This window comes from Phaenicophaeus curvirostris, chromosome 10 (genome assembly GCF_032191515.1).
Source record: "Phaenicophaeus curvirostris isolate KB17595 chromosome 10, BPBGC_Pcur_1.0, whole genome shotgun sequence".
In the NCBI taxonomy this organism is placed as follows: domain Eukaryota; kingdom Metazoa; phylum Chordata; class Aves; order Cuculiformes; family Cuculidae; genus Phaenicophaeus; species Phaenicophaeus curvirostris.
In genome coordinates this window covers 1,692,618-1,706,985 of record NC_091401.1, presented here as the reverse complement: position 1 = coordinate 1,706,985, position 14,368 = coordinate 1,692,618, and the positions used below count along the sequence as shown (strand labels likewise).

At 47.8% G+C, this 14,368-nt stretch overlaps 1 protein-coding gene across 5 annotated transcripts in view; it reads left to right on the top strand.

Moving 5' to 3' along the window:
* The window catches only part of STAG1 (STAG1 cohesin complex component), a 163,693-nt gene extending 150,488 nt beyond the window's left edge, over positions 1 to 13,205 (top strand). For all 5 annotated transcript variants that reach the window (XM_069865028.1, XM_069865027.1, XM_069865026.1 and 2 more), the window contains 7 exons: positions 573 to 701; positions 5,241 to 5,446; positions 6,760 to 6,931; positions 8,725 to 8,835; positions 9,442 to 9,556; positions 10,791 to 10,871; positions 10,966 to 13,205. In XM_069865028.1, coding sequence (XP_069721129.1) covers positions 573 to 701; positions 5,241 to 5,446; positions 6,760 to 6,931; positions 8,725 to 8,835; positions 9,442 to 9,556; positions 10,791 to 10,871; positions 10,966 to 10,989 — 838 coding nt within the window. In that variant the 3' untranslated portion in view covers positions 10,990 to 13,205. The remainder of the gene's footprint in view (positions 1 to 572; positions 702 to 5,240; positions 5,447 to 6,759; positions 6,932 to 8,724; positions 8,836 to 9,441; positions 9,557 to 10,790; positions 10,872 to 10,965) is intronic.
* The last annotated feature ends 1,163 nt before the right edge of the window (positions 13,206 to 14,368 follow it).

Here is a 14,368-nt window from a genome sequence, read left to right as displayed (position 1 = left end):
GCAAAGCATGATCAAAATCCCACCAGACACTTCCCCAAGCCAAGCAAAAGAGAAGTCAAGACGTGCACATGCCCTTATGGGATAATGTGAATGTCAAGTGTTACTTTTAGTCTCAAACAATAAGGCAAAGATAAGGCAGAGGTGCATGTATCTACATACTGGTAAGTAAACTCTCTTCTCTGAGTCCTGGTGCAAAAGTTACATCTTTTTCGTACGTGTTATTCTTTTTCTACGTGTTATTATACTGGAAGCTCCTGCTCCGTGCAGAAGCGCGAGGGAGCCAGTTGGCTGTTCCTAAGCGGTTTGCAGCACCCACCAGCTTTCTCAGCTCGTGCTAACTTCGGTCTTGCCACGTGACTGGCAATATGTTGTCTGTGAGCTGGAATCCTCAGGAATCGAGAGAGAATATTTGATTTCCCTTTGTCCAAAAGCAGCTGTTTGCTAGTAAAGGAAGCAAAAAAAGTGACGATGGAAAATAAAGATATAAAGAATTGCATCACAGTTCAGATTTTGGGCAACTTTTTAAAATTTTGTTCCAAATGGCTGAAAATTTTTCTGTTTCCTTACTGTAGAGATGGTATAGAGTTTGCCTTCAAATATCAGAATCAAAAAGGACAAGACTATCCACCTCCTAATCTCGCTTTCCTTGAAGTGCTTAGTGAATTTTCTTCTAAACTCCTGCGGCAGGACAAAAAGACTGTGTAAGTAAAGCTCCGTTTTCTTCTGTGGGTGCTGCTGGGCTCTGTTAGTCACTGCAGTCTGTGTGTGCGCACTCTGCTTTGAGGTTTTCGCAATCTAACGGGGGTGCTAGGAAATCCCAGCGAGACATTTCACGTACGTAGTTATTAATTCTTAAGTAATGAAATTAAATGCGAAAAGGAGAATCAGATCCACCGATGAATCGAGTGTAAGACCTCACAAAACAGTGTTCCTTAAAATGTCCCATGGGGCACTGAAAATAAAAAAACAAGCTTTTTTTTTTTTCAGGCTGGAAATAAGAAGAAATTACATGTTAGCAGGGCAGGAAATTTGCAGGCCTTGTAAACGCTGCAGTAACATCTGTTTCTGTTAGGTATTTACATAAAATTGAAACATAGATTTGTTGTTTGGTTTAATATGTTGAGTTAAACTGGGAAATAAAGGTTTGTTAAGGCTTCTGTTACTGGCACAACAGGACAGAGAAAGAGGCTGAGAGAGGACGCTGCTGCTGGTTAGGACGGAGCAGGGTGGTGGAGACCTGGCAGGCTGAAACAGGCAGCCTGAATTTGATACGGTGGCTAATTCCTGCAGGAGAAATACTGGAAATGAAATAAATCAAAGTATTGTTGATAAGATCTGAATAAAGAGTGAGAAACACCGTTTTATGAGCAACAGTTGAACAGACTGTCAGGAGGGGCGGCGGTTATCAACAGAGCTGGCGAAGAGAGAACTTCATTATCGAGGGCAGGTTATAGTCAGAACCCATGATCAGCAGCACCGCGAGGGAACGCGTTTGATAGGAAAGGTTGGACTCGACGATCCGGTGGGTCTTTTCCAACCTGGTTATTCTATGATTCTGTGATTCCACATTGCTAGTGTCTTTTGTAACAAATAGCCAGGATTTGGCCTCTGTGCAGCAGTAGTGAGGGAGAAAGCAAGAGGACTCCAGTCAAAAACCAGCCCAGCACTACATGCCTGGTGTAGGAATTAATTATTTGAATAACTTTATGACCATTTAAAAAATGCAGTTGCCGGATCTTATGATTTATCTGTGTTATCAGAGATGCCTCTTGGTTAACTTTGTATAATTTTTAACACATACACACTTGAACTGATTTCATTTTTTTATTGTATCAATAATTTGTGAATTCAGCAAACGTAGTAGAAGAAATCGTTAAACGATCTTGAGAATTGAGGGATCCACTGGCACTCCATTTCAAGTGTCATTAGCCTGATTCCTGTTTAATTTAGTGGAGCTTGTCCTTCCTATACAGTTATCATCTCTCTATACGGTTTCTCTCTCCAGCATCTAAAATGTAAAATCACATCATCCTGTAGTTTCCGTGGCAGTTTTATTTGAGCAGGTGCTTTGCGTGAAATTCAGTGCTCCAGGAGATCTTGTTCTTTAGCCTTTTGTGTTGCCATTTAATATTTTTTCTCAAAAGTCTCCTTCTCCACTCATCAGTGCTCACATAGACAACCACCAGCTTGCAGCAGGACTAAAGATTGCTCTGATGGAATCCAGTTCTCCTGGTCTGAGCTGTCTTCATGGCAGTGAGTTGAGCGATTGGCTTCAGCCGAATTGGAAGAGCTGTGAGTAGCAGGAGGCCCTGTAGGACAAGATTCATCTGCTGTGAGATGAGTTCAGACATGCCCTAGATTCCATTGGCTCTGGTGACTGTGAAAAGAGTGCAGATAACGTGCTTATACATAAAGATTTCTGTTGGCGATACCTGCCTTGCTTCCCCTGGGGGGACGTGTGGCGTCTGGGCCCGTCCGGCGGCGGCTGCGTTGCTCCCAGCGCTTCGCTGATTCTACACACTGTGGGCAGTGGATTTGCCCTCTCTGGAGCCTGCGTCCTCCCCTCCCGGGCCCTCTCCCCTCCCTCCAGAGGGGTTGCCTCCAACAGGAAGGTCCTTGACCACCATCTGGTGGAGAAGCCCTGTGTACGGGATCATTTACTTCCCCCCTGGCTTCATCCCCTCCTGCCAAGTGACTTGGTAAACTCAGCGATGCTGTTAGTCCAGGGTGCTCAGAATAACCCTGAAAGCCTCGTGAGCATCTGCCTGTTTGCCACAAGGCCTCCAGCCTGGCTTCCTGACCCAAAGCAATTACCTATCGGCTCAAGAGCTCCGAGGGTGTCATCTGCCTTGGTGCAGATCACAGGTCCCATCAGAGTCCTGCGTACGCGGCTCTTGCGCAGGGCTCCTGCTTCTTTCCTGGGTTACTGCTGGCTTTTGTATTTGGGGGGGAAAAGGGATGTGTTTCCAGTTTGGGAATGGGGTAGCAACATTATCATTGAAGAACAATATAATTAATCTTCCTGCCCTATTTATTTATTCCAGTTCTTGGTTTATAAGTAACGTCCGGAATTAGTGAGACCCATTTATGGATTTAATCAGGCCTGTAGATTTACTATAAAACTCTTCATTGACGGTGCGGGGCTCTTGGCAAAAGAAGGTTTCTACTAATGCAGTGACAAACAGAGGCAGATGTAGGCAGGGAAACGTAGGGGGATTCACCTAAGACAGTACGGATGTGAGCAGAAAAAGGGGAACGGTTTTAAGCTGAAAGAGGGGAGATTGAGATGAGATCTTAGGGAGAAATCTTTTCCTGTGAGGGTGGTGAGACCCTGGCCCACGTTGTCCAGATAAGTCATAGCTGCCTCATCCATCCCTGGAGGTGATCAAGGCCAGGCTGGATGGGGCTTGGAGTGACTGGATCCAGTGGGAGGTGTCCCTGCCCCTGGCAGGGGGTGGACTGAGTGATATTTAAGGTCCCTTCCAACCCAAACCGTTCTGTGATTCTATGACTTGCCCTGTGGAGGCAGTTCTGTTTATTTCTCTCGTATAGAGACTTAGCTTATAGTGGACAGCTGCCCGTTGGGTGTCTGAAGTCAGAGGAGATGGACCCTAAGTTCCTACTTCCAGAAATTCAGATTTCTGTCCTCATTGTAGCTGGCAAGAACTGTCAGGATGCAGCTTCTCTAAAATGCTAAGCAAAAGTTGTCTGAAGCTTGGCCTCCTGTCAGTGAGGAACCTCAAGTGGTGCTGGTTCTCCTTCTTCACAGCTTGGGCGTGACCGCTGCACTCTAGTTTTATAAATAAAAAGGAAAAGTTCTTGCTTCCCAAGACTGTCCCACAGATAAGCTCTCTGAAGTCATGGAGCACTCCGGTATTGTACTGGTTGGAACTGTAAAAGAGAGAGAATAAACCGGGCGTTTCCCGTGGAGTGTGAGGTTTGGGTGTCACTCAGTGCCCGTGTGAAAAGGGCACGAGAGAAGCCTGGACGTGCCATGAGCTGGCAGAGGAAGAGGGAGATCGAGGGTTCATTTCTGTGTGGAATTTGTGGTGCCACCGATGTCAGCCTGGCAGCGTTGGGAGTAAATGAAGTTGTGATCGAAGGGTGCACCCTAACATCTGTCCCAAAAGGGTAGAGTAATGCTGAAGCATCCTGAGGTCTCCCGGCTGCTTTCTGAATGCTTGAAATCCGTTAGGATCACTTCATGATTTGCATATTCCTTTTACGGACTTGTTCTAATTCCGTAATTGGATAATCAGTGGAAAAAGGAATGTCTCTGACGCCTCCAGAGCAGGGACCGGAGGGAGGTGGTTTAGTGGAAGTGGCAGTCAAACACATCTTTTTCATATGGAAAAGTAACTGTGCGTGTTTGAGGAAGCCTTTTTTGTTGTTCCAAGATGCAAAAGGACATCCTGCACCCTCCCAGCAGCGGTTCTGGCTCAGTCTGGCTGTTGGCCCAGCACCAATAGGTAGAGGTAGTTTCCCCAGCCTGAAAGGAGGTTATAGCGAGGTGGGTGTTGGGCTCTTCCCCCAAGTAACAAGTGATGGGACGAGAGGAAACAGCCTCAAGTTGTGCCACGGGAGGTTTGGATTGGATATCGGGAGACATTTCTTCACCAAGAGGGTTAGCAGGCAGAGGCTGCCCCGGGAACTGGTGCAGTTTCCATCCTGGAGTGTTTAACGGGCAGGCAAGGTGCTCAGGGCTCTGGTGCAGTAGCGGGCAGGTAGCGGTGGGGTCAGTCTCAACGGTCTTTTCCAACCAAATGCTTCTATGATTCCTCGCTATGCACAATGGAAAAGGAAGTCAGAGTGTGCTGTGAACAGCGGCAGACAAGTGTGGGAGGAGTGAGCGTTCTGTGGGGTTTATCTCTGAGCAGCCTGTGCACCACGCACTGTGTGACTTGTTTGAGGGAATGGCACAGAGTCACCAGGTTGGAAGACACCCACCGGATCGAGTCCAACCATTCCCATCAATCACTAACCCATGTCCCTCAGCACCTCGTCCACCCGTCCCTTAAACCCCTCCAGGGAAGGGGACTCAACCCCCTCCCTGGGCAGCCTCTGCCAGTGAACACGTGTGCTCATTTGGTCTGAGATACGGTGCGTTTGTTATTAAGTTAAAATAAGGAAACACATTGCGGGATTTGTGTTCAGCTCTCAACAACGTGAAGAGGGTTTGCAGATTAATTAGAGAGGAAAAACCCTGCTGCACCTCTGTACTTCTTGTTTTTGCTTTTCAGTCACACCTACTTGGAGAAGTTCCTGACAGAGCAGATGATGGAGAGAAGAGAAGACGTCTGGCTGCCTCTCATTTCCTATAGAAACTCCCTAGTTACGGGTGGCGAGGACGACAGGATGTCCGTTAACAGCGGAAGCAGCAGCAGCAAAGCCTCTTCAGTGAGGAATAAGAAAGGCCGGCCACCGCTCCACAAAAAGAGAGTAGAAGGTTTGTGTGGGTTTGGGTTGCCTGGTGGAGGTATTTCTCACTTTGGATCTGTGTTGCAGCTTTCCTTCTTAGGAGTCCTTGGGGTTTATCAATTAATGCTGGAATACAAGACACATTCCGTGTGTGGTGAGAGCAGCGCGTCCGTTCTGCACGTGCCCATCAAGCTGGGATGTGTCTTTAGGAGAAATGCCGAGTCCCTCTCCTGTCTGCCTGTACTCAGGGAGGCAGATGCGGGACTATTAAAAGCTGTTACGGAGGCTGGAAACAGGAGGCACGTGTGCAGTTGTGTGCTCTCTGCCTTTCTCAGCCACAGACGTCTGGACTTGTGCCTGTGTCTCAGTCCGGAGCCGTTGTGAGTTAACAGGGTGGGGCAGGAATTCTGATACAGATCGACAGGTTTATGGGACCACTGGAGAATACTAAAGACACCTTTATTTGTTTAAAATGGTATCGAAACCAGTGTCTGCATTTACTTTTTCTGTGACTTCAGGCATGTTCGTCAGGAATTTAGCAATGATAGCCCATTTCTTCCTAGACTGTGTCTGTTCCGAGCTGATCCGTATGATCTAGTGTACACTTCATGACTATAAACCTACTCTTTCACTATAGAGCAGGTGTAAGTGGGATCTTTAAACCTTCAAGCTTTTTCCAAGGTCAGTATCTGTGATAGAAACTCCTCAGTGAGGAATCTAATGCCAGAATTGAAAAGTTATGGCAAGGGCTCTCTAATAACAACACGAGCACTGTGGCCTTTCCATACCTAGAAGGGTATGTGCTGTAAGCACCCAGCGTCTTCGTTTAGACACGTATGGATAGAGAACATTTGGTATCATCGGTTAAAAACACCTGCATGATAATAGAAGCAGGGGGAAGGAGACCACGTACTTAATTTTGGATGGGTCTTGGTGTGCAGTAGGCATTATGAAGCACATTGTGCCCTAAATACACTTCTTTTTGAATCCTGGAAAAAAGAAAGCCAAGAAAACCTAGATCCAGGTTGTCTGGGAACGACTGGTAGTCGTCCTTCCTTAAAGGAAAATGAAATAAGATTACAGCAGAAACATCTATCATTTCAAGTATTTGTGCAGTTAGTTTCTTAAAGGCACGCTGGCTTTAGAAGAGACCTAAGTGCCAAAACTACAGATTTGGAGAAGAGGCTCGGTCTGAAGTTGCCTGTGTCGAAGCGAGGCAGGGGGTGGAAGGCCCTGGGTGCTCGCGGAAGGTGTGTGAGGGTTGAGCAGCTCCTGGGGGTGTTACCGCTGCACCGAGCGCTCCCAGAAATGCATCTCTAATAGTCAATGCTTGTTTTGCAGATGAGAGCCTAGAAGGCTCGTGGCTGAACAGGAATGAAAACATACACACCCCTGGGACGCTGCAGGCACCCCAGCTCACCTCAACCGTCCTGAGAGAGAATACCAGACAAATGGGAGAGCAGATCCAGGAGCACGAGTCCGAGCAGGGATCTGAGCAAGACTTTTTGCACAAGTAAGTGTTGGAATTTCAGTTTCGAATCCAGTGAGCCAGACAAAGAGGTTGCCTATTATTTACACTGAACTCTCCCATCCCATTCCAGTACCGAGCCAGCAGTTCCTGGTTCTGCGGTGACTACCGGCAGCAATTCTGTTTTGCCCTAAATTATATGGACTTTCAGTCACTCAATGCCCATTTTATCACTCTACTTAGAGAGGGAAAAATGTTGGTTGTTATCTGTCATTAGTTTATTTAAGAATAGAGGAGCCTGCAGAAAATGCAGTTAAGTGCTGTTTCCATAAATTTAAGATACAGAATGACAATATCTGCTTTGGAGACTATTTTATAAGTTTTATAGCCAAATTTACTCATCTGATTTATCTGTACGAAGAAAAGTCCTGTTACGCTGGCCAGATGAATCAGGTTTTTACCAGTGTACAGTAGAAAACAGCCAGATTGTGCCTCTTGGGTTTCCTCCAGCTTTTATTGTGATTTTAACGTGTGTTCCCCAGCTTCCCAGTTCCTCCTGAACACGCACTCACCCTGTTCAATCCTAAACTTCACCGCTTCATCCTGCACTGTTCAGAGTTATAGAGCCAGCAACCGCTGAGCCCTGCTCACATCAGTCCGAGATTGTCTTTTGGCTAGAACCCCATGGCGTGTGGAGCCTGGGCTCTTAGCTCTTCGTTGTCTTTCCGGGGTCAGCGATTGGCCTCCCGCTCTCCCCAGATGTTGCTGTTCCTTCTGTGTTATAAGGTGTTGTGGCTCTGAATCCCTCCTGATGATTTTCTGCCCTGCAGTAAAACCAAAACAAAGCTGCTGAAGCAGAATGTTCCGCCCCTGCGGCCCCCGCCAGCGCCATTTGCTGGGGGAAGCGGGGCAGCTCCCAGTCACAGCGCTTCATCCCCAAACCTGATGAGCTGGCACGGCCCTAAGCTGGGGGAGAACATTCCCCGGTTCTGGGGGAAGCGGAATCGGGCTCTGGAACGTCGGCGTGTCCTCGCTGGGTCACTGCTGCCAGCAGGGAGCAGGTGGATCGCCTTCCTCCCGGTTACTCTCAGAGCTGGGTTCCACAGGGCTGTTCACCGTGCGAACTGGCAGCGGGGAATCCTTCCCTTTCCACCCGGCGTCAGTGCCACCTGCGGCTCCTCCTGGTCAGCCGAAACCTAAAATAAATCCAGAGCCACTTGCCGAACGAGTGGGGGTTAATCACATGCAGAGGGATGGTTGTTCTGGGTTGTCCTCACAGGGGTTGTCCCAGTTCGTTCTGTCCACCTTGCTCAGATACGGGACTGCAGCACAAACCGCAGGCTCGAGTTGCTCTTGAGGAGCTGCACTCGGCTTTCTGTGATTGCCTTGAGCTGAGACATCATAGCAAAGGCGTTGCTGTCTACTACTGGAGTTCGGTGGTATTAGAAGTGCAGCCTCTCAGGAGTTTCCGTGCGGATAATTGCTGGATGCTGAAGTTGACAGGGGTATAGATTTAAAAGCAATTTGTTTTTCATGTTGTGTGACATTTTGGGTTGAAAATGAGTGTCAGTTATTAATTTGAGGCTCTTCTGACTCGTATTTCTCCTGACCCGAGAGAGTGGAGTAGGATTTAACAATTCTCTTCTCAACAGTTAACAGATTTTTTTGTGCACACAGAGTGAGAGAAGGGAAGGGAATCCAGAAGACGTGTACAGTGCTGATGTGATTTAAATACCTTAATCAGAGGGATGGCCAGACACAAACGAGATGGGCACTGTCTGCACGCAGCCAACTCCAGCCGCACGTGTTCTCCGCCGTAACGCTGCTTTCTTTGTTAGTCCCCAGATGCAGATCTCGTGGCTGGGCCAACAGAAGCTAGAAGATTTAAATCGAAAGGACAGGACAGGCATGAACTACATGAAAGGGAGAACTGGCGTAAGGCACGCAGTGTAAGTGTTCAGAGCGTCCTCCACTCTTCCCATGAGCCTGTTTAAGGCTCTTTTATCCACCTCACCTGCTGCCAAGGCCGGGCAGCTCCCAGGGGCACCAGGCGTGGCTGAAGGCTGAAGGCTCTGTCGTACACAGCGCTCTCGGGCCGATCCAGAGGGGTCTCCCAGCACAGGAGGAGTTGGCAGGACGGCAGCCAGAGTCTCTAGCAAGATCAGGGCCTTAGAGGGTTTGAAACTGGTCTTGCTCTCACTGCTGGGCTCACACGGATTAACCAGTGATCCTAGCGACCGGCACAACTCATTTCTGTGAAAGGGCTCGCAAACACAGACAGGTCGTTGCCCTTTTCTTCTTAGGGGCAACTTTATACTGTTTATAATGGTATCACACGGGCCTTCCTGCTTTAGCCTCTTCGAGCGCTGGGTTTGTTTTTACTTAAGATTTTCATCCAGTTAATGTTACAGAAAGCGTGCGGGCTTCCCTCTCGGCATAAAGTTTTCTGTGAAGGCATTGGGGGATAGGCTCTGCGCATTCTTTCTAATGATGAAGATCACGGCTGGGAAATTTAAATGCCTGGAAATGACTTTTTCTTTCTTTTTTTTAATCAGACGAGGTCTAATGGAAGATGATGCTGAGCCCATCTTTGAAGACGTAATGATGTCCTCACGGGGTCAGCTAGAGGATATGAATGAAGAATTTGAGGACACAATGGTCATTGATCTGGTCAGTAAATATTATTAATACCAAGTTTAAAATGGATAAAAGATAAGTTAAAAGGAATTTTGGAAGCGCGAACAAACATTTCTAAACCTGTGAACCCCATTTCCTGTTTGGTGAACCTGAAAGAACAAATGATCCGAGCGCTCCCTAAAAGCTCTGCAGCCTCGGGCCCAGCCGACGGTTCTCACAGAAACGTGGGAGCATCACTCCGTGCTCCTTCTCCTCCTCCTCTCCGATGCTCGGGTAGGAGCGAGCGCCTGAAGCGCCATCGTGCACCTGGGACATCTCTGGGTTTGTTTGAGTCCGTGGAGAGGGGAGCGAATCAGGGGAGCCGTAACCAAGGTCGGGGTAGTTTGCAGCCCCCGCGTTGCGCTGGCGCAGGAGGGAGAGCAGCCGGTGCGGGTGGGCAGGGGCTGGCACCTCGCATCGTCAGCTGGCAGCCTCAGGGCCTCCCCTGGTGACGCTGCCCGCAGGCAGAGGTCCCTTTGGAGAGACTGGAACCCTACCAGACTCTCCATTCCCAACGAATACTTCCCCTCTCAAATGGGAAAAGGGAGCAGTTTGCATTCCACACTTCGCTGGTTTTATGCTTCTGTCTTTCTCCTTTTGTTCCCAAACAATACGGCCTGGGGCCCTCTAGCACGGGGCTAGAAGGTCTGGGAAAGAAGGTGGGTTCAGGGGCTGCTGCCCAACACTGAGGTGGTTCCTAGCATGAAAAACGGTGCAGTAAGTAAAAGTCTGCCTGTAGCGGTAACCCACGGCAGGGAGAAGGGATGGACCAAGCCAGTGAGGCTCACCCTGAACAGTTCCCAGGGAAGCACAACTCCCAGGGTTTGACCTTCAAAGTGCTGGGGCAGCTCAAGCACCTTTTTTTTTAAATCCATTTTTACGCCGTGTCAGAGCTTAGACCTTCACCATCAACCTAAGAGCATAAAGACAGGTAAAAGACAGCTTTTACACAGCCAGCAAGAGCCATAAGCCAGTCTCTAGCTACGAGCACAGACTTCAGATTACTTTGGGGTCCATCAGCTTTTACCCCATTTCTTAAATAATAATCATAGACTCATAGACTAGTTTGGGTTGGAAGGGGCCTCAAAGCCCGTCCAGTTCCACCCCTGCCCTGGGAGGGACACCTCCCGCTGGGTTGGTTGCCCACGGCCCCATCCGAGCTGGCCCTGGACTCCAAGGTGGTTTTAAGAGGCTCTGCAGTGTCCTGAACCCCTGCCTCTCCCTGCAGCCACCGTCACGAAACCGGCGAGAACGGGCTGAGCTGAGGCCAGACTTCTTCGACTCCGCAGCTATCATCGAGGACGATTCAGTAAGCCTTTTCCAGTACTGAGCACTGTCTAGCTGAGGCTCTTTTGATGGTTATTATGCCTAATTAATTGCCGTCTCTCAACTCGTTTTTCTAGGGATTTGGGATGCCCATGTTCTGAAGTCTGGCGAAGACATTTTACAAATTTGGAACTCTATTGTTTAGAGCTAGAGGCCTATATACTGTGATAGCTTGTATGAAAACCACATTTTTGATGTGATACGGTTTGATTTTTAACCAAATGATTGAGGTCAATCCCTTTTTGTAGTGACAGAAAGAAGAGGAGCTTCTTAATGACACACAGGAACGTTGGCCAATCCAGTCACCTCAGAAGGGCTGACCTGAAATAATCATTTGTATCCCTGTTCTTGACTGTCCTAATACAGATTTTTTTTTTTTTCCTGGATGAGGAGGAAGTTTTAAATTGTTAAGACAGCTGTCGAAATAAACACTGTTCTACATATGTTTTCTGAAAACAACACTGAGTGAAAACAGAACTTTTTAACTTTATTTTTCTGCTGTACAATTTAAAACAGTTTTAACATTTGCCTTTTTATGTTTTAAAAGCTAGCCATTTTTATTAAACCTCTGCCTATCAGCCACTGACGAGCAGCGCTGCTCCGAGCAGGTCATTCGGGCTACAGAAAAGTGTTTTTGAACACACTGGATTTGATCAGCATTATGGTACGCGTAAGCCTCTCCCAGGCGTGGAGGAGAACACTCTCAGAGGAGAGGTGAGAATTCTAATGACGTGCATCTCTGCCAAAAAATTTCAGATTCTGATATGATAAACCCAGATTTTATACTCTTGAGAAGATTTATTTTTATTTATAATGGGACATAAAGTAAGAGATGTCCGTGAAGCCACTTTTCCAACAGACGCTGTGTAACGTTCATTTTATATAGCACATGGGGACACAAAAACAGTAAATTTTCTATTGGTACTTGCTCTGTGCATTTTTAGCAACTTATACCAGCAAATAAAGTATTCTCAGTAAAACACACAAACGGTTCTCAAGTAATCACTTTGCTGTTTTTACTACCTACGTCAAGCCCTGCCGACCCGAGGTACATAAACAGCAACTGGCCTATGAAAAAAGACAAGTGAGGGGGGGGAAAGGAAGCGCTTTAGCAGACTAAAAGGAATTTTAACTGTACCATAAAAAAAAAAGTCTACTTTCCATGCCACAAAAACCCTTTTGCGCTATTTTTGTAAATTAATTTTGCCAGTTAGTACTGTATGTGCTGCATAGAAATTTGTGCGTAGATGGTGAAGTTCTTGAGCTTACAATGGCGAACGGCTACGTTGTCAGTGTTACCTGTGCGTATTCCAAGTAATTCTTGGGGGGAAAAAAGCTATGGTTTTTCAAAAAAGTGAAAAATAGCCAAAAAAAAAAGCCAAAAAACCCCAAACATTCTCAGCTAATTCATTGTAATGAGAGGTTTTTCAATGTCTTCAGTAATTTGGAATTTCATTATGCTTTGATTTTATGACTCTGCCCAGTAGCTGCTACTGAGCCTGATCTCCGAGGTGCTGGACATCCACAACTCGCACTGACTCTCGCATCTCAAAGAATCAGCCCCAAAACGTTAACTTTCCTTTCTGCGTTCTGGGCTTAGCGTTTGCGATCCGAAGCGGACTGACCCACTTGGAGCACAGCAGTTTTTAGAGGTGCTTTTTTTTGGTTTTTTTAGCAGCTGCAAATTAGTCATGGAGCTTTTTTCTGTTAGGAGCTTATTTAAAAACAAAACATCACTGCCCGGCGTTTCCTCGCTGGGAGAAGAATCCAATTCCAAAACCAAGCCAGCGTTTCACTCTGCTGAGGTTTGTTTCCTACAACACGTGCCGTTCTCAGACAAGGTTGCCAAAAGCGTTTGAGGAGTAATGCAGCCGTTCCTCAGCTGGATCTTCCAGAAGTACCGTTACCTCCCTTCCTCCTGCGCCCCCTCGGAGGGAGCAGGGTGGGCAGGAACGGCTGCGTTACACGCTCACCCCAACAAACCCGTGAGCATAGTGGCACGCTGACTGCTGCCTGGCTTGAGCCATCGCCTCAGCCGAACCTTGTGCTTCACAGTCCTCTGTGTGGAAAACTGATCCCTGATTTAACATTGTAGAATACTGTATGACAAACATTTACTATCACGGTACCTGCAATGGGTTTCCAGTTCAGTTTGCAGTCAATAGATTTTTGTATTATGAGTGTCTCCTTGATTGGTTTTGCTAGTAATTCTGTAAATTGTACATTTACAATATGAGGTTTTTTTTCCTTTTGTACAATTTAAAACTGATGCTTCACCTTTCATTTAATAAACTATTCAAAATCATGAGTACAATGAGCACCCTCTTCACTATAACTTTCTTTTAAATGCTCGTTTGGGCCATCCCATCCTGCCATCCCATCCGTTAGGAGCCAAAGGCGACACCGCAGGTAGTTCTGGCGGAATCCAGGCTGCACGACCCAATCCCGCGCAGCGGCCTTGGAGCCAAGGATCGCCCGGGCTGGGCTCGGCTTTCCCCCTCCACTCTGGTTGGTTTTGCTCGACGCGGGGGGGTTTACTCTGAGTTTGCTGTAAATCAGGTGAGGCACCAGCCCCGCTGGGAGAGCGGCACTGTTAAAACTTAGAATGGTTTGAGCTGCCACAAGGTTTGAGGAAAATGTACGACCCTGTACGCCTGAAGTGGACTGGATGGCGTGGGAAGAGGAGGAAGCGGTGCAGGTGCGGAAAGGCTAACAGCCACCCGGGCTGCATGGAGCTTTATGGAGTCCTGAAGGAAACGGCCTCGCGTTCCTCCCATCTCTCAGAGAAAGGTGCCGGTTTGGTGCAGCCCATGAATGATTCCATCTCCATAGCGCTCGAGGGAACTGGCCTAGCACCCAGCCCCCTTCCCAAGGGGAAATCGGCCATGTCAGAGAAAGGAACAGCGGCGCAGGTGAGGAACAGGGACAGGGCTCGAGAGCTGAACTGCACTCCAGGACAGCTCGGCCTGGACGCTCAATCTCCAGCTGCTTCCAAGTAACGCTCACGCCCTGACGCGCTGCGGAGCACTGTAAGTAACCTGCCCCACTCCTCCCTTCCCAGGCTGCTCTCTGCTGAGCGCATCTCACCTTGTGCCTATTGTTCCTGCAGGTGACTGGAGTTCATGAAAATCTCGAGTGCTGTGGCCAGGGATGTCCAGTGTGTTCCCAAAGCGTCGCGCTGCTAGAGCAACTCACAGCTTGGAAAGCGAGAGGATAGAAAAGCCAAATTCTTGGGTGGGCACGGACAGAAGAGAAGTCTAGAACTAATGAGGTTAGGAAATAACTTTAAGAGAGGATGTACTTCTTCCTTTGTGACAACGATGACTGGGGTTCTCATTTAATGTTATCTCCTGACTCTGGACAGGCTGAGGAAACTGTGTATCACGTCACTTAACAGAGTTTTCACCTTCGGGACAGCCGTCAGCCACTCCCTTGGCTACTGATTCCCTTTGGAAAACCCTCCTGGTCTTTCTTGACTAA